Below are 17,854 nucleotides of genomic sequence, written 5' to 3' on the forward strand. Positions count from 1 at the left end.
TCTTTGGGCTTTTGAATCAAGTTCACCTTGACATTTTCATGGGTGTAACTGTAAACAAACAAGCAGCAGAGCTGCAAGAAAGTTTTGAACACAAATTCTGAAGACAAATGTAATGTTTTGTAAGTTGAGCATTTTATTTCTTTTAGTTAAGCTTTTGGGGGAAAAAAGGGAATGTAAAAAGCTGAAATGAATACAGTATTCGATTCCTCCTAGCAAAACACTATAAAATTCCGGTAAGTGTAAAAAACAAAAGAGCAGTAACTTATACTAAACCAGTGCCATATGATTATTACCCCAAAGTTCAGTACCATTGACAAAGAAATACTATAAATGCTTTGCAAAAGTTATTCTATATACTGTAGAGTGGTATCGATGTGACAATCGTGATTCAGTCGACAAATATAAATTGTCCATAGATAATGAATAAAAAGTCATAAGGCCTGTTTGCTACGAGGCCTTTCTCTTAGGTAATATTTCACAGAAGTAATGTCTAAATCAAAAAAGGTCTATGGAGGACATTTCCGTGGGTGTACTTCAAACAAAATCTCATCACAAGTTATTGCTGTGTCCAGGTGGCAGTGTTGTTGATTTATGTTTGGTCCGAGTTGTCTATTTCAGTCTTTAATTCATGTCATGATCGCTGACACTCTGCCGCAGATAATCTTCGTACAGCTTTTTCTGCAAGGCAAAAGAACAAAACATTTCATATGTATAAACGCTGTTTATTCTGATACTATTACAAGGAACCACAACCTTCCACACGCACTACCTTTTTGGTCTTTGCCACCTCCTGAACAAAGTCCAACTTCTCTTGCAACTGTCTTTTCTGCTTTCCTGACATAGTTGGTTGAGTCCTGCAAAGAGTAAACACTAATAATTAATTCTCCTTCTGCATGTGTAGCAAAAGATTGTGTTTTAATGTTCACTTTGTTCCAATATGCATTTAATATTATATACTATGGGTGATAAATATAATAACTGGAATGGAGATGTAATTGCGGTACCTGAAAGAGAATCGTGAAATAATGAGTAGGAGGAAAGAGGCCAGGACCATCCCACCGCAGCCGTAAATCTGCTGTTCTCGAGGCATCGCTTCAAATAAATGTACTGCGGGAACCTGGGGAGGTCACAAAGCGACAACCGCTTCAGAACTGACAGCTCAGTCAACAAAAAGAAAAATGGCACTTCATGCAGAGGACACCAACCAAATAAAGAGACAGGGCTTCGATTCCTTTGCTGCCCAAAGCTATCTCCAGAACCTCCTTGGACAGAGTGCCCAGTAGCAATACAGCCAAAAGAGTCATGGGGATGCTGAAGCCCAGTAGCGTCAGGAAACAGCTCTTGCAGCGCGCCCTTCGGTTCTCAATGCTGATCTGCCTTTGAGATGAAAAAAATAACAACGTGAGACTTAACCTATAGTCCAAAATTGTTGTTACAAAAGGATATTTTATTATTATGACTGTTTGTTTTGTGTAGTACCTGTCATTTGTTATTTTATCAGTGATGGCTTCACTAATGATGTCACAATCTTTTTCCAGAGAGTTGAGTGTATTCTGAACTGTCTGATTGATGGTCTTGTCAATGGTGCGACACACCTCCTCAATCTGGTTGACACAGCGGCTCGGCTACAAACAAAAACAAGCAGTTCAGATTACAGGACAATTTGTTGGATGGAAGGCTACAAGGTGGACAGGCATTGAAATGTACCTTGTTTGGATTAGGAACGTAGATGGTGGGCATGTCAAAACCGCATTTGTTCAGTCCTGGTCGTTTACAGAGCTCCTGGACAATCTGCATCATTACTCTCTGAGAGAATAAACATAAAGGATCTTTAGTGAGAGTGAGCACAAAGACACCATTTTTTTCAAAATTGTTGAGAGAAAACCATTTGAACTTATTTGATATTAACGACTTGACTGTATTTCTATTTAGCTGACTGCAAGACCCATCGACTTTGCACCTACCTGTCTGTCAGACTCTCCCCCGGCCTCATCCGCCTTACTGAGGTAGAAACGCAGACGATCTCCTTGTTTGTCATTCAGGGCCTCCACAATGTTCAGGGTACGTTTGCAGAGAGCCTGACCCATCGGGTCAAAGAAGACCAGAATCAAGTCACAGAGATCACCTGGGAAGGGACATGGGGAAGGCTATTATTTTGCCACACTGCACGGAAAAGAAAGATACGTTAAGAGGTCTTGGCCCACCTAGCCACAGGACAACTTCATCCACGTTAAAGGGATACTTCATATCACCATCCACCAACCCAGGCGAATCCACAAAAGTCACCAGGCTGAAACGTTTCTGCCGTGACGTGCAGATTTCTGTGCTCAGATACTCTGCTACGCCTAGAAAGCAAACAATGGGAATAATAATATAGATACAAATGTCTACATTTTATGAAAGCTCACCTTTAAACTCTTGCAGAGGCTTGAAGTGGGGATATAAATGAAGGGTGGCATTTCCCTAAAAAAAAACACAGACATTTTCTTCATACAGCAAGTATTATTTGAATATTTGTAGGCATTGTTTGCAAAGTGGGTTTTGTTATTTTGGGCTCATATCAAAAGAGATCTTACTGTGAGGGATTCTCGCTTTCGCCCACTTGTAACGAAACTAAATCCCTGTGTCTCGATAGCAACACCAGTGCGCTGAATATGCTCTTCGACATACCTGAAAGCCAAAAAAATTGAGTTAATGACGAAAGGTTATGGAATCAAATTTAGTTTGAAAGACCAGGGTGAAATATGTGAACATACAAAAATAATATGATTTACCAGTTGATGAATGAGCTTTTCCCAGCAGAGTGATTGCCCATCAGCATGACAGTAATTTTCTTCCTGGGGGGCAGCAACTTTACACCCACAGACTCAGCTACAGCAATCAAACCTGAATACATCCATTAATGTGTTAAGAGTCATTGAAATCATTCCCCGCATAGTTGTTGTTCACCATAGGAGCATTTGCAGTTTTGAAGATCATTTTTATTGTAATTATTGAATATCTAATATGTGATAGTTGTGAAAGCACCTGTCACCTAGATGCAAGTAAGCTTGGACACAGGACAGCAGATTTTAATCGAATAAATAGCACTAAAGTGTTATTTTTACAATAATAATTGGATTTACGGCAAATCAAAATCAGCTATGTTTAAGGCAAGCAGTGAAAAGCTCGCCCGCCTAAAGGGTTAATTCGAGACAAAACAGAGAGCACACAAGCAAATGTTTGCTTTCACCAAACTCGAGCAATTATGATAACGATCCCCAAAGTCATCATAAATTAGCTAACTACCGGTTAGCTATCATCAGAGCCGACCCCGCTTGCTAGCATGTCCGCCAGCTAACTTTGGATGCTCAGCCAACTCACCACTGTCGGGTTCGATGTACAGTTGATGACAATCCCGCAAAATGCGCTCATCGCATGTTACACCGCTAGATTTTAAATCCGCATTTGCTGCGCTCCTACTTTTGCTTTTTCCAGACATTGTTCCGTTCACAGATATTCTAATAAAGCATCTGCAGCCGCAGTTTTGAGTTACAATGAGCGAAAGCTCCTTGTCTAGTTTGAATCGCCCCGGTACATCGAAACGCAGGATAATGACGTCATAATCAGGCCACGTCGGCGACTTGAGCGGCTTTTTGTCGCAGTCACTTGTGGGTAATGTAGTTTATTTTTGGAGTACAAACTGACCAATCGTGTCGCTTATAATGAAGTCAGTTCATTTAATAATATAAACATTACTTAAAATATAATGGAAACGTGATTTCAGTGCGCACTTTATAAACATTTTTATTATTTTTCTGCACTACAATTCAGGCACAGCTCGAAAAATAGCAACAGGAGTTGATTACTCATAATACAATGAACCATTTGATTACACTGCATTAACAATAGTGAATGATGAATCATCAAGACAGATATAATGTACATACATCCTTGTCATTTATTGCGTGAGAAAAAACAAAAACGTGTTCAGTCATTTATATTCACATGTAAAGATCAATCTATGAAAGTTCATTGTGATTGTACTCTTATCATCTTTAAATTAATTAAGCTAATTGTGTTGTTCTCGCATGACCACATTGGGTTAATGTGATTCTCGTACACAATGAATATATTAGCATAATTTTCTCTCCAACAGAAATAATGTTCTCCTTGTCCTGTCGCATGTTAAGCTTCCCCCGGATCAGATGTTACTGCACAGTGTGCGTGTAATACACACACAGGAGAGACACTGACAAATCTGATTTTGTTTCTTACCAAAAGAAAATCGATACAGTTGTCTTTCATTTCGAAAACACACTTCAAGATGTCAGTGCACAAATGTTTCCTACATTGACTACCAGTGGGATTTCCTCTCTTTGGCAACAAGCTCCAGTAAATGAGAATGGCTCGCGTAGAGTGGGAAGGACGTGTCCACATCAACCCACTGTACTTGGCCTGCGTCATCGCCAGCTTGCAACGGCAGCTCGCTCACACTGTTGCCTGCGTATAAACAAAGAGAGAGAAAAAAAAAATGGATTCACTAAACATGGCAATTGCGTCAGTGTCCAGCAAATTGTTGATGAAATAAAAAAACACTGCATTCTTCAAATCATGCATACCATTTTCATCATGGAAGTTGACCGCAACAGTCTCCATCCAAGCATTATCAGTGTTTCTAGGGTCATCTACATATCCCTTAACGACCTGCAGAACAAAAAAAAAGTATTTTTCTTAAGCTCAACAAAATGGGGAAACTTACAATCACATTTAGCTTATATTCTACGTTTATCATTATGCTCACTTGTAACTCACGTCAGCATTTTTCTTTTGACAAACATGCTGGTAAGAATGTTTTCATCATTTGTCAGTTGCAAACCTCATAACCGGATGATTTGAAGAGTTGGGTGATGCGCTCATGAATTTTTGATTTTTCTAATGGCGGTACTCCCAGCGAATTCAAAGCCTCTTCAGAAAACTCTCGCTGAAGTGTGAGAGAAACCTGCTCCCCTGGATCTACCATCCCCTAAAAAAAAAAGACAGAAAATGTGAGTTTCGTCCTCGAGAATCGTGGCAGTAGTAACAGGAAAGGGAAGAACACAAAATGTGGAAAAAGCCACCCACGCCTGGAATGGCCCACTCCCCACAATCTTTTCTCTTGATGGATACAAATTGCAGGATGGGCTTTTTGGAAACATGGTGAAGAATCCTTTCTCCTTTGGCATCTACTTTCCATCTGTCAGACAATGACATCCAAGTTGCAACAGGTAGAAGGTTAGATTTAATCTGAAATTTTGATATTGTAATAGGTAGCACAGCAATGAGAAAAAAAATATACCTTGTGACAATAGGATCTGCAGCATGATTGGGTCCCCATCGCCCCAGCAAACCTCTACCGATCATCCCCGTGCGTCCATGAGGATTTCTAGAGAAGAATGAAAAAAACAAATGACATCTTTAGTCGACTTGACGACCAGTCCAAACAGTATAATAACATCTCTCGCTCTAAGTACACACAGTGGCTTTCCATCTTCCACTTTGTAGCAGCCCTCAAAGCTTCTTCTGTCCACGGACCCATCCAAAGTATTGAACTGTGGAGAGAATAAACTGCAAGAGAAGGAAACATAAATCAAGATGGTTTTCCCCCCCCCAAAACTATACAGTCGCAACTAAGCCAATTTTAACTAGCACATCTGCACCAATCTGCAAATACTAATAAAACACTCATCAGAATTACTGGTGAGTATGATTATCATTTTCTCATGTGTATAGGAGATGGGTTAAGTCAAGTAAGTCCCCATTGAAGGCCGAGGTTTGAAATGCATGCAAATGTCACTGTTCAAAATACTGATGCTCACCCAATTTCAGGATCTGCCCATATTGGCTTTTTCACCACTGAAAGATGAGTATAGTTGATTGGCTCATATCCTGGGAAGTTCTGACTCCAGTCCACCTGGGAATCACTCACTGGGAAGCGCTTGATTTGGGAGGCTGGGTACTCGGGGCATCTGGACTTTATGTGTGCTGAAGCTCTCATTGTGCAGACACTCTTGGAGCAGTTGGAACAACTTGAACTGATGAGAGCGATTGATTGATTGACTCTGAAAGGATGGCCAACTGAGCAGGGGATGACAGCCCTGCAGGAAAGGAAACTTACTGAATATAGATAACAAAATCAATGGTAATGGAAACTGTAGCAAAAATAAAAGCAACAATTGCAACAATTATATCCATGATTTACGACTCAAAAGTCACATAATGTATCTCCAACGGTTTCCATTACTCAAGGCAGCTTTAAGTATTTATGACTAGAATCCAAACCTGAGTCCGTAAGTGCTGACTGTATACGGGAAGTCCAAAATGGTGAGCGCTAAACGAATCGGGATAATCCAGTTTTTTCGCAGTACAAAACGTATCATTCCTAGACGAAAGTATTCAATAAATTCGTGCTTTTTCTATAAACAACTTGTCGCGTACCATTCGCGACGTAACCAGGAAGTACACTCACTGACTTCGTCATGACGCAACCAGGGGGCGCGGTCACAGTTGCACTCGTTTCCATAGAGATCAATTTATTTTATTCATTTGGAGGAAAATATTTCTTTGTCTATCTATCTATCTATCTATCTATCTATCTATCTATCTATCTATCTATCTATCTATCTATCTATCTATCTATCTATCTATCTTTATACATATACATATATTGAAAATAACAACAAAATCAGAACTAATGTATCTGTCTATTTCGTGGAATAAACAGCAAACATAACTGGACACGCCCACCCAAGGTTGCGCTATTTAATGCAACACGTTTGGTTTGGTGTAGTACACAGAGAAACTAGACAGGCGGTGCTTGTTTCAAGAGACGGGAATTGGACGTAACTCCGCCCGGCTAAGTAGACATGATTAGCAAATCTAACGCAACTGCATCACCGTAGCTCAGCACGCGCATTTACGCTCTGTACTCGGACCAAATCCCAGCTCGCGCACGCAATCCGTTTACGCTCGAAGAGAGGCCCCCGCTTCCCTTTGCTCCGTCTATCAAACATTCCAGTCCGTCAAAGCCTTAACTTGAGACGTCCAACCTTGCCGAGAGCGACGCAGGTCCCTGGGTGAAAACTCCCTGACAGAGAAGGCACAGGCAGGCGCGGCTTGGAGAGGAAGAATGGCGGATTCGAGCAGCACCGCAGCGGTCGGGGCCGCAGCGTCAGCCTCCAACAGCGCTACTGCTGCTGGGGCGGCTGGCACTGTTGCGCATGATGGAGCGCCGGGTGCTACGGGGCAGAAACCCGCGTCAGAGTCTGTGAAGGGCCAGATCTTCGACGTGGGCCCCCGCTACACCAACCTGTCTTATATCGGGGAGGGGGCATACGGAATGGTGTGGTGAGTAGTACTTCTTCAATCAGTTGTTTTCCCCCCCAACATCGGATAGTTGGTTGTTGCTACGATCAGCGAGTGTTACCCTCCGAACTACAGCCATGTTTTCCTGTACACGTCGCCTAGTGTCAAGCGTCAGAGCGTCGCTTGATCGAAATCAAAATGTTTTGTGGCTAGCAGGTTAGCAAACGAGCTACAGGCGTGGCTATGAGCTTTACAGGAAATGCTCTCTATAGCATTGGCGCAGGACGCAGTTTGCTGTCCTTCTCCAAGCTTACCCAAGTAGAATTCTCCGTTGTTTCAAGTTGCTTACCGATTGTATGCAACCATAGTCCCATGGTATAAAGAGCGATCGCTAAAGATAATCGGTTGTGCAGAAAAGGGTTTTGCAGAGGACGCAACGGGGATTTGCACCGAGGCCTCCCCTCTTCTGTTATCGCTGCTGGTGATCTGCAGCCTTGTGTGGGCACGTTGAGGAAACCTGTTGCGCACAATGCGATATCACTGCCAACTCACTGCTGTGATTGCAGTGGCAAGTCATTGCTGAGCTGCGAACATGACCACAAGTTACGTGGGGAGCATTTGGCCTCACGCCAGTCGGTATACAATCATCTCCGAGAAGTACTGACGACATTGAGGTCTGTTTTGGTTTGTGTCATCGAGATCATACGATTCTGCTGTTGATATTTTAGGCACACTTGACTGGCTAGGCCTGGTGGAGAAAGTACTCACACAAATACTTGTGTAAAAACATTCTGGTTGAAGAATGAAACTAAAAAAAGAGAACAAATCGTTCATGGAGCGGTAATGTTTCATGTTCCTTTGTTAATAATAAACTATTACATGTACCTCATTACATCCTCCTTCACTAACACCGTCTCCACTTAGAGTGCAATCCAAGTGTTATTTTTGAAAACAAATGCTCACCCTCTTCTGTTTCACTTACATCTCTGCCCTCATGCGAGATGATGTGTGAGAATTTGTTCTGCGTGTTCTCAGAATTCTCATGCACCTACTGGTACTCGAGTGTGGTCCAGAGATTGTGCTTTTTTTTTTTTTTATGTTCGCACATACTTGGGAAAAAAATGTCAAGAATGTTTTTTCCATATCAGCCTCAAGTTATGGTCATTGATGCTAAACAGTGGAATGTTAAAATGCATTTGTGTCTCATTTAATGCACGATCCAGTACTTCTGAGCTCTACCTGGTCACGTCTCACTTCTACACCTACTCCAAACGGTGTGTAGGTGTAGCATACACCTCCAGTTGTCCACAGCAAAGCGATGTGTCACATGCTCAACTCTGCAGCTCCGACTTCTCCAACGCCCCATCATCAGCCTCGCTCCTGCTATGGCGTACGAATCCCGCAGTGTGTAACATGAGCCCTGTTTTGTGCCCGCTCTTCTCCACATCCAGCTCTGCCCTGGACCACGTGACCAACCAGCGCGTGGCCATCAAGAAAATCAGCCCTTTTGAACACCAGACCTACTGCCAGCGCACACTGAGGGAGATCAAGATCCTGCTGCGTTTCAACCATGAGAATATCATCGGTATCAATGACATTCTAAGAGCTCGCCACATCGACAACATGAGAGACGTGTATCCTTTATCTTACCATGCTGTTACGTAATATATATCGGCCGCTCTCCGACTCTGCTCCTTGACTCGAGTGTACTTCCAGTTACATCGTGCAGACGCTGATGGAGACAGACCTGTACAAGCTGCTCAAGAGCCAGAAGCTGAGCAACGACCACGTCTGCTATTTCCTCTACCAGATCCTGCGAGGACTCAAGTACATCCACTCTTCCAACGTGTTGCACCGGGACCTCAAGCCCTCCAACTTGCTTATCAACACCACTTGCGACCTCAAGGTCAGCCCTCACAAATGCATGGTTGTAGCTGTTTACAATCAGGTCTCCAGTGTATCAACAGAGAAGGAAACACGTACTGTATAGTACGGCCTCACATCACACTGGTGAGCTCTCATTAGGCAGACTTGAAGCCTCGGATTAGCCGATCATGTGGGAAGCGGAGAACAAAAGCGGCACCTGTTGCTGTGGCTTTCAGATGCATTTTACTCATGCACAAAAATAGCTATGATCACATTTGGATGATGTCAATTTACAGAATGGATTCACAATAGTCACCATCCAGTGAATGCAGGAACAAAAAGTTTTGATGACGATTCATTTTGTCCTAAGATTTGCGATTTTGGACTGGCACGGATCGCTGACCCTGAGCACGACCACACAGGATTCTTGACCGAGTACGTGGCTACGCGTTGGTATAGGGCTCCAGAAATCATGCTGAACTCAAAGGTGAGCTGTGGCTGTGCCTGTGCATGTCTTAGGCTGACTGAGTAGATTGTTAACCTGTTGCGTATGCCTCAGGGCTACTCTAAGTCCATTGACATATGGTCAGTGGGCTGCATCCTGGCTGAGATGTTATCAAACAAGCCCATCTTCCCTGGGAAGCATTACCTGGATCAGCTCAACCACATTCTGGGTGAGTTCTCATCCTTGTGAACACCTGAATAGCCATTTTAAAAAATAATGTTGCTAATGTGTCTTCTATGTAGGTGTCCTTGGCTCTCCATCCTCAGAAGATCTGAACTGCATCATTAACATGAAAGCCCGAAACTATCTGCAGTCCCTGCCTGAAAAACCCAAAATCCCCTGGGAGAAGCTTTTCTGCAGGGGCGACCGAAAAGGTCAAATTTTTTTTTTTTTTTTTTTGCATACATTTAAATGATGTTTAACAGAACTGATTATTATTATTGTGTTTTTTTTTTTTTCTGCTGGTCAATCAAATGCAAATGTTTAACTGATACAGCTTTGGACCTGCTGGGCCGCATGTTGACCTTTAACCCCAACAAGCGTATCAGTGTTGAGGAGGCGCTGGCTCATCCTTATCTGGAGCAGTACTACGACCCCACGGATGAGGTATACTCACTGAGTAACACAAATATTCTTTTCAAATTCTATTAAAAATTGACTTTGAATTTAGCTGTAACGTTGAGTAGCTAACGTATTGCTAATCGTGTCTCAGCAAAGTTATGTAAAAAAAAAAAAAAAATGTCAGCAGTCCACTACACCGATTAAAACTGCAAGCCTGTCAAAAAAATGAAAAACTATGGCCAACCTCACCAAATAATAACACATCTCATTGTGTTTGTTTGTAGCCAGTGGCAGAAGAGCCCTTCACTTTCACCATGGAGTTGGATGACCTTCCCAAGGAGAAACTGAAGGAACTCATATTTGAAGAGACGGCTCGCTTCCAGGAGACCTATCAGGGCTCCTGAGACACACGGGTAAATAAAAAAAAATACTTTTTGGGTTAAGATCTTGAAAGTAACCCTGTTTTCTTTTCTTCCTTTAGTCTAAAAGGGTCTCTACGCCAACCACAGGATTGGAACCTGAAGCCCCCCCCCCTCAGATGACATGCTTAAATACAAGAAAATGCATCCTCAAAAATCCAAGGAAAAGATAAAAACTCAGAACATTGGCTGCTTTTCTTTCCATTTCCACCGCAAGAAAGCTAAGTGTTTGAATTTGATTTGCGTGTTTAGGTGGGGCCGTTGCGGCTCTTCGCTCTTTACTCTCCTCTGCACTCTTCAGTTTCCTCTGTCCTGTTTTTTTCCAGCCCCCTCTCCATCATGATCACCTTTCATTACCCGATCAATCTCTTCTTTGTTGTTGTTTTTTTTCCCCCCAGCTCTCTTGCACACAAATATAAACGACTATTCCTTATTAATCGACACCATTACTCTGTCTTGCTACATACGTGTACAGTAGGACTTGCAAACGAGGGCTAAAAGAATGGGGGGGTGCTTGTTGTGTGGGTTTATGTACATTACATACAAAAACTTTAAAACAAAAAAAAACGCTTTTTTCTTTCTTTTTAAGGAGGCTCGTCATAGCTTTGATTCATACGCAATTGTTTGCTTTAAAAAAAAAAAAAATCAGCTTCCTTGTATTTATATGTTTGATTGATCTGTGCAAGTCATTTTAAACGTTTGACATTCAGGCAAATGTTTTCACTGGCATGTTTACAGTTTTTTTCTTTTCTTTTCTAAATGATGTTGATATGAATGCATGCATTCCTGAAATTAACCAAAGTGGATGAGAGATGCAAGAAAGTGGGCAGCGACCGGATTGATCAACGTGTTTTTGAAATGTTTCTCGAGCTGCTACAGCTCAGACAAAGGGCAAGACAGATTGAACTCGCCCTCTATTTGTTAGTCACACTAAGGTGTGGTTCAAAGCAAGCCAGTCATGTTGCCAAGTCTCACAAAGCTCCAGAATACGCTCGGATGCTTTCTGCAATGTGCACCTACTCGGTTATTATTCAGCATTTGAGGTTGTATGAGCAGTAAAAGCACAAGTACAGTACAACTGCACAGGCATAAAAGACAGTCGGCCAGTGAGATGCACTCATTTCCCCTCCTCCGCTCAATATTAACACCAAGGAAGCCACCACGGCATCCTGTTACTGCTATCTCATTTGGCTCGCTTGTCTCCGTCATTGCTCAACTGCATGACAAGGAAGCATACACTACTTAACATACGGAATGTTTCGAGTCAAATTTCAGGACGGACCTCAAAAATGGAAGTCAAAACGTTTGCGCCATGTAACTTTGTGAGGGTGGGATTGTGCCATCTTACACCGAACTGTCAGTTGAAGTCAGGAAGTCTTTTCAGGTTGGAATCATTTTTGCCTCAGTAAACGTGTGAGTGTGTATGTGTGTGTTGAGTAGCTGTAGTTGGACGGTTATTTTTATTATTTCCACCCCCCCCCCCCCCAAGAGCGGCTCCCTCCTGTGACTACTGGTGAAACTGCATGTGACTTAAAGCACCCAAAACGTCACATTCAACTCAATCTTTTGTAGTTGTGTTGCTTTTGTGCGCCCATCTTCTCTGACGTTGTTTATCCAGTTGCCATAGTGACCCACCTCACTGCGCAAACAAGTGGCATTGTTTCTCATTGTTTTCTAGTGTGTGTGTGTGTGTGTGTGTGTGTGTGTGTGTGTGTGTGTGTGTGTGTGTGTGTGTGTCTTTACGTACTGCTACTTGGGGGGAGCGTCACCCCATGCGATCAACTCAGCAACTGCACGTGTGCTTAGGTGGTCCCGACGCCGGAGCGCTTTTTCAAATGTCGTCCAAAGCTGTCGCTGTTCTTTCAGAAGCCATAGCCAGCACTATGACTGTCCCAACAATGGGTGTGAGGCTTTTTTTGTGCTCGTGGTGAAAAATCCATCGATGAATTCGCCTTCCCAACACTTGCCACGCTTTACTCAAAAGGGCTGCCTCCGTCCCTGCCTCCCTTTTCCTGTGTGCACTTCTTTCCAGCCACGACTTTGCCAATCGCCACCACTTTTTTCAACCCAATCAGCACGTCTGCACTTTTTTTTTTGTTTTTTTTTGGGTCCTCAGTCTTTTCCATCTCTGATTCTGCTCACTCAGCTTTAAGTGTCATGCTTTGTGTATGTGTGATTTCAGTCAAGTCTGTGTATCTATAGTAATCATTCAGCCAAGATTTTTTTTTTGTTCTCCTAATTTTGCGTGTTGGCTTGGACGCCATCCCTATTTGTGCGTTTTCATAGGTGAGATTTTTGAGGTCTTGCAAAAAAAATAACGTGTTTGTTTCATTTGAGTATCCATCAGCCATCAGTACGCCAACCCTGCTTGCTTTTTTTTTTTCCTCCTCTGACGTGACATTAGATTAGGTCGCCATGGTTCCCAACCAAGAGGACAAGGTTTTGCAATCGCACACACGTACACACTCTTTAACTGAGAAGTGTATCTGCGTGAGTCTGTGAAATGTTGCACTTGAACATGTCATACACATTCACACAGTATTGATGATTCTAGTGGCCCGTCTGTCATGCGGCCTGGTTCCAGATATCGTTGTTTTTAAATGGTTGTTCTTATTATTACCGTTGTTATACTGGTGAGGTTTTTTTTTTTTTATTTAAAAGGGAGTTAAAGTTGAATCTTTTTTTTTTAATAATCAGTATCATTTATTTGTATTTTTTTTTTTTCTTCTTAATTTGTCTTATGGGCGTGATAATTATTGATAGTCTTTTCTGTATTTCGGATTTTTTTTTCTTCTTGGATTTTTCCCTCCAAGTTCTTTTTAAGGAATTATTTTTAAGGAGTTATTTGTCGATTGTCAAAGAGATATGAGTTAAGGGTTGTAGTATGTATATTGTATGGATATTAATTAAATGATTAACAAAGCAACAAAATTATATTGCATATAATTGAATAAAAATTTCCTGATACTGTTGCAGTTATGGTTAATTCTTTTTCTCTTTTTATCATTTATATTTATCTGTGTCTATGAAATAAGTGTGATTCAGACCTGGGATAATTACTTGATTTATTCAATATACTAATCATTAGATAAAAAAAAACCTTCTATTTAAATCAGAGCTGGGCAAACTTTTGTATTTTAGTAATATTTAGTATTTATGTAAAATAGTTTAAGTAAAATACAAAGCCCATTTTAATTATATTTAACATTTTAATAATACAACAATAGTTTGTGAGGATTTATAAAGCGACAAAATCCATCAGTTTCTAAAACCAGTATGTTCTTACAATTACGGTGAGTTTGCCAGTCCGCCTCTCACTTTAATCCAACCTGTTTATCCAGTCACGCCACTTTCACATCCCGCTTTACAACACGTCTCGGCACGCTACCGCCCTTCCTCTCGGACGTTCTCTTGCCTGGAAATAGAATGACATCACCATCATAGCAATTAAAATGATTCGTACTGTACTTTTGTTGTTTGGTTAATTATAGCCATATAACCGGAATCATGTAGCCAAAGAGTCCAAACTCCTAACGTGGGAAAATACTTATTTTGCATTGATTGCTTTGCTCTATGCTTGTAAAAACCAGGCTTGATTCGCTGCATAGTGGCTTAAATATGTCACACTATTGTTCGTCACATTCCAGTTTTCTAGTTGATAGTCTCATTAACATTCCTGTACTGCACTCTGAGACACTGAGACATTTACTATAATACATTTGCACACTGTTAATCAAAATGCATTCAAGTTCATTAACCTGCCACTTGTCTTTTTAGTATCTGTTATAATGCACATCCTGTTAATCGCGGAGAGCAAACAATTTTCAAATAGTCAACCTCCAATGTGTTTTTTTTACAAATAGCTGCCCAGTGCTGTTTCAGGGAGAGGCCGGCCGTTAAGATAAAGGTGAGCTGTGGGTCAGCTGTGGTGCTTTATTAACTCATTTTTACAGCTCCGCTGCTTCCAGATATCTTTGCAGCAAGACAAGGAAAACTTGTGCGCCAACATTGTCGAACATTCGAATACCTGTCTGTCGAGATTTTCTTTTAGTTGGCTAAAGACAATAGGTCGTCTCCTACTGAGATAGATATCGCTCTGTTAAAACTTTTTTTCAGCAACTTAGCACTTTGTTAGTTCAATCCGACGAGAGAGCTTGCGGAGATTTTTAAAAGGAGATGAGCTGTTTTTGGTGTGTCGTTCTCCCGGCGTTGGGTGGGTACACCCTCACCTCGCTATACCTGCTGAAGAACCCTCAAATTCTTCATAAGAGAAAATGCACAAGCTTCTATTGTACACACATTTCCCACAGAGGAGGTAAGCGAGAGAATAATTTGTAGGAGTGTTTATAGAGTGTAACTTTAGCCTCGTGTCTTTCATAGCAGCAAAAATGAATGTGATTGTTAAAAGTAGCTCATAAAGCAGTAGCAGTTAAAACGTATGCAAGAGCTCAAACGAAATAAAATTCTTGTTAAGATAACTGCTTACTATCTTACCAGGATGTGGTGAGCGGATAGAAAGCACCATGGAGGCCTTCAGTCAGTGAGTAATATTTTTGTGTGTGTCTATATATCACGTATTTATTTCAAAACTATTGTAGTAATGTATAAAAGCCTAATTATCAGAATATTTTTGGACCTAAGTCATAATGAATTGACTCAATTTTTGGAACTAACATTAGTTGCCCTAATTTTTAGCGCAGTGGCTCAAGGAACGCAGATGTTGGAACTAGATTGTCACTTGACGCGGGACGGATATGTGGTTGTGTCACATGATGAGAATCTTTTGAGGCAGACGGGTCATGATGTCACCATGTCTTCAGTCAACATTCAGGTAGGGGGGGGAAGAGAGAGAAAACCACATATAGTTTTGATCCCCCCCCCCCTTTTAATATAATCAACATTTACAAGCTCCATTAAAAAAAATTGTACAGGATTAATATGGATAAATAATATGTTCTTCCTATGGCTTTTCTAGGATTTACCCTTGTACAAGGAAAAGCTTGAGTTGACATTTTATCGAGGTGAGACACTCCCATGTAGTAGATTATTCACAAGTGGCAAACAAAAACAATTCAAAATAAATGACGTCACTTTTGTTATCATAACTTGTATCCACCAGGTCACTACAGCAGTGGTTCCGACAGGGAATTTACTTTGCTGGAGGATGTGTTTACAAAGTTCCCAGAGATGCCAATCAGCATTGAGATTAAAGAGGACAACAGCCAGTTGATAGAAAAGGCAATGATGACACAAAAAAAAACTTTTATATAACTTTTATAACAATTTGTTCATTGTATGGCAGCATAATCTTTTGTGTCCCTTGGCAACTAGTTAGTTAAATTCCATCCACGATAAGATTTACATATTGTCTTCTCCCAGTTGAACATTTGCACTTTTTTACAAGTAACATGCTCGCACGTAACTCACACGTGTCACTTTAATTAAGGCAATAATATGTGCTTGATATTTGCCTTACTTTGACTGTAAACATTTCTGTGTTAGGTATCTGAGCTGGTCAAACGCTACCATAGAGAAAAGATCACCGTCTGGGCATCTGTGAATTCAAAAATCTTGAGCAAATGCTGCAAAACGGTAAATGAAAGAAAACTGGTTTTATGTTTGCAATGTGTGAATCTCAATATCTTTTGCTGTCTCTCACTCTAGAATGGAGCCATGCCGTATAGCTTTTCCTTATATCGAGGTGTGCTCCTGCTGTTTCTCTTCTATACTGGCCTACTGCCCTTTGTTCCACTGGGAGAGAGTTTACTCCAGTTCTACTTGCCACGCATATTCAACAGGTGTCCAAGTCAAGATGAAACTGGCCTGTTTTTTGTTTTTTTTTCTTCTGGAGTGTAATGTTTGCTCCATGTTTTATGTGTTGCAGGACGTTTATTCCTGAGAAAAACATGTTGAGGAACAGATTGATCGTCACTTTATTAGAAAAGTGAGAGAATGTTTTTCTTGAATAATCTTGTTTTACATGCTGAGATTGACTGACAGTCTCGGGTGTAGCAATCTAGAAAATATTTTTTCATATTTATTTTGAAAATGTAAAAGTTTGTAAATGAGCTTTTTTCACAATCTGTTTCAACATTTTTCATGATTGTAGAGTTACTATGAGGAAGAGTCTCTTTAAACATCTTGCAGCCCGTGGAATTCAGGTATGAAGCTATTGTCCATTTTATCCTCTATTGGATAAACTGAAATCGTACTTATTCTCAAATAACAAGGAATGCATGACCTTGTAACACCCCCACCCTCTCCCGCTTAAGCATTTAATGGGTGAGTTCATCCAAACTATATAAAGCACACACCACCACGGTGAATGTTTTTGCTCCATCCTGATGTCATTTCTGCTGGGATGAGCTCACCCCCGTAGTTGGACCATGAGTGGACTCCCTAATTGTTTTAGTGTGAAAACAATGGATAGCAAAATGCCCTCATCGTATTACATCTGCACATTGGAATGAAATGATTTCAAAAGAGTATAAAAGAGGACAAAAGTCCAAAGCTTGCTAATCGGAAGGATTTGATAACTTGCGATTGAATAACCGATTGTTATTGGTAATCAGCAACATCTTGTGTAACAAATGGTGAGTATATCGTTATGAAATTGTTAATGAAAATATGTCAAAATTTGAGATAATTTGTTTTGTTTAATTTTGCAACTTTGCAGGTGCATTTGTTTGTGTGCAACACAGATGAAGACATAAGAGCGGCATTCGAAGTGGGGGCAACAGGGGTGATGAGTGACTATCCCTCCCGTCTGTCGGGCTACCTCCTCAGAAACACTCAGGGTTATTGATGTCTCCACATTTGAACACAGAAACTCATAAATGGCAGCTTTTTGGTGTGCGAAAATTGAAATAGACCAAAAGCAAGAAGCTCATATTAAGTGTCAGATCAGTCTGACAAATCTTTCAGGATTACACATTTAGAGTATGTCTGATTCATTTCCATGGTCTCCACCAATCATCCTGGCACAGCTCAGTATTACATTAATTTTCCCGAGTAACATGACCTCACAGCTCATTCCTTACGATAAAGACTGTGATTACTTTGTCATTAGAATGAATTAGAATGCACTGAATGGATGATTACCAATTGAATGTTTCAATGTGATAACATGACAAGAATGAACAAAGAAGCAAATATAGAACGAAAACAGTGTGTTCACTTT

At 41.0% G+C, this 17,854-nt stretch overlaps 4 protein-coding genes and 1 long non-coding RNA gene across 9 annotated transcripts; 2 read left to right on the forward strand and 3 right to left on the reverse strand.

The window, feature by feature from the left end:
* Positions 1–113: 113 nt before the first annotated feature.
* On the reverse strand, positions 114–3,612 carry si:ch211-11k18.4. Its single transcript, XM_037257027.1, has 12 exons — positions 3,364–3,612; positions 2,775–2,886; positions 2,577–2,670; positions 2,409–2,463; positions 2,205–2,345; positions 1,965–2,125; positions 1,708–1,806; positions 1,480–1,625; positions 1,206–1,377; positions 1,005–1,117; positions 770–854; positions 114–678 (listed from the first exon to the last, which is right to left on the reverse strand). Exons 1-12 carry the CDS (start codon positions 3,479–3,481, stop codon positions 622–624), a joined length of 1,353 nt encoding a protein of 450 aa, XP_037112922.1. The 5' UTR covers positions 3,482–3,612; the 3' UTR covers positions 114–621.
* A 305-nt stretch (positions 3,613–3,917) lies between these two features.
* On the reverse strand, positions 3,918–10,587 carry nudt9 (nudix (nucleoside diphosphate linked moiety X)-type motif 9). Of its 2 annotated transcripts, none has more exons than XM_037257031.1 (8): positions 10,505–10,587; positions 5,838–6,116; positions 5,497–5,586; positions 5,318–5,404; positions 5,104–5,215; positions 4,859–5,005; positions 4,602–4,686; positions 3,918–4,482 (listed from the first exon to the last, which is right to left on the reverse strand). In XM_037257031.1, exons 1-8 carry the CDS (start codon positions 10,522–10,524, stop codon positions 4,337–4,339), a joined length of 966 nt encoding a protein of 321 aa, XP_037112926.1. In that variant the 5' UTR covers positions 10,525–10,587; the 3' UTR covers positions 3,918–4,336. The 2 variants fall into 2 exon arrangements, with proteins under 2 accessions (XP_037112926.1, XP_037112925.1); XM_037257030.1 differs by lacking the exon at positions 10,505–10,587 and adding an exon at positions 6,301–6,501.
* On the forward strand, positions 6,886–11,751 carry mapk3 (mitogen-activated protein kinase 3). Its single transcript, XM_037257029.1, has 9 exons — positions 6,886–7,365; positions 8,775–8,957; positions 9,040–9,229; positions 9,560–9,676; positions 9,749–9,863; positions 9,937–10,068; positions 10,191–10,300; positions 10,540–10,668; positions 10,737–11,751. Exons 1-8 carry the CDS (start codon positions 7,148–7,150, stop codon positions 10,657–10,659), a joined length of 1,185 nt encoding a protein of 394 aa, XP_037112924.1. The 5' UTR covers positions 6,886–7,147; the 3' UTR covers positions 10,660–10,668; positions 10,737–11,751.
* Positions 11,752–14,579: 2,828 nt separating this feature from the next.
* Positions 14,580–17,833, forward strand: gdpd3a (glycerophosphodiester phosphodiesterase domain containing 3a). Of its 4 annotated transcripts, none has more exons than XM_037257033.1 (10): positions 14,580–14,887; positions 15,172–15,214; positions 15,370–15,505; positions 15,650–15,695; positions 15,794–15,912; positions 16,177–16,266; positions 16,339–16,472; positions 16,559–16,618; positions 16,784–16,835; positions 17,351–17,833. In XM_037257033.1, exons 1-10 carry the CDS (start codon positions 14,851–14,853, stop codon positions 17,477–17,479), a joined length of 846 nt encoding a protein of 281 aa, XP_037112928.1. In that variant the 5' UTR covers positions 14,580–14,850; the 3' UTR covers positions 17,480–17,833. The 4 variants fall into 4 exon arrangements, with proteins under 4 accessions (XP_037112928.1, XP_037112930.1, XP_037112927.1 ...); XM_037257035.1 differs by having other exon boundaries at positions 14,581–14,887; positions 15,375–15,505; XM_037257032.1 differs by having other exon boundaries at positions 14,823–14,989.
* On the reverse strand, positions 14,788–15,376 carry LOC119126035. The gene is made up of 2 exons (XR_005098571.1): positions 15,169–15,376; positions 14,788–14,934 (listed from the first exon to the last, which is right to left on the reverse strand). It is a non-coding gene; the product is annotated as an uncharacterized LOC119126035 (long non-coding RNA).
* Positions 17,834–17,854: the final 21 nt, after the last annotated feature.

The sequence above is a fragment of the Syngnathus acus genome, chromosome 8 (genome assembly GCF_901709675.1).
Source record: "Syngnathus acus chromosome 8, fSynAcu1.2, whole genome shotgun sequence".
Lineage (NCBI taxonomy): Eukaryota > Metazoa > Chordata > Actinopteri > Syngnathiformes > Syngnathidae > Syngnathus > Syngnathus acus.

What these genes read in the sequence shown, in the direction of transcription:
- si:ch211-11k18.4 (XM_037257027.1), bottom strand. Translation starts at nt 3,481, where the DNA reads ATGTCTGGAAAAAGCAAAAGTAGGAGCGCAGCAAATGCGGATTTAAAA. An exon ending in GCCTCTGCAAGAGTTTAAAG is followed by an intron (nt 2,346 to 2,408) that starts GTGAGCTTTCAT and finishes TTTGCTTTCTAG; the next exon opens with GCGTAGCAGAGTATCTGAGC. An exon ending in TGAAGTTGTCCTGTGGCTAG is followed by an intron (nt 2,126 to 2,204) that starts GTGGGCCAAGAC and finishes GTCCCTTCCCAG; the next exon opens with GTGATCTCTGTGACTTGATT.
- nudt9 (XM_037257030.1), bottom strand. Translation starts at nt 6,398, where the DNA reads ATGATACGTTTTGTACTGCGAAAAAACTGGATTATCCCGATTCGTTTA. An exon ending in TGGGCAGATCCTGAAATTGG is followed by an intron (nt 5,587 to 5,837) that starts GTGAGCATCAGT and finishes CTTCTCTTGCAG; the next exon opens with TTTATTCTCTCCACAGTTCA. An exon ending in CAACTTCCATGATGAAAATG is followed by an intron (nt 4,483 to 4,601) that starts GTATGCATGATT and finishes GTTTATACGCAG; the next exon opens with GCAACAGTGTGAGCGAGCTG.
- mapk3 (XM_037257029.1), top strand. Translation starts at nt 7,148, where the DNA reads ATGGCGGATTCGAGCAGCACCGCAGCGGTCGGGGCCGCAGCGTCAGCC. An exon ending in ACACCACTTGCGACCTCAAG is followed by an intron (nt 9,230 to 9,559) that starts GTCAGCCCTCAC and finishes TTTTGTCCTAAG; the next exon opens with ATTTGCGATTTTGGACTGGC. An exon ending in ACTACGACCCCACGGATGAG is followed by an intron (nt 10,301 to 10,539) that starts GTATACTCACTG and finishes GTTTGTTTGTAG; the next exon opens with CCAGTGGCAGAAGAGCCCTT.
- gdpd3a (XM_037257032.1), top strand. Translation starts at nt 14,851, where the DNA reads ATGAGCTGTTTTTGGTGTGTCGTTCTCCCGGCGTTGGGTGGGTACACC. An exon ending in TTGCCACGCATATTCAACAG is followed by an intron (nt 16,473 to 16,558) that starts GTGTCCAAGTCA and finishes TATGTGTTGCAG; the next exon opens with GACGTTTATTCCTGAGAAAA. An exon ending in ATCGTCACTTTATTAGAAAA is followed by an intron (nt 16,619 to 16,783) that starts GTGAGAGAATGT and finishes TCATGATTGTAG; the next exon opens with AGTTACTATGAGGAAGAGTC.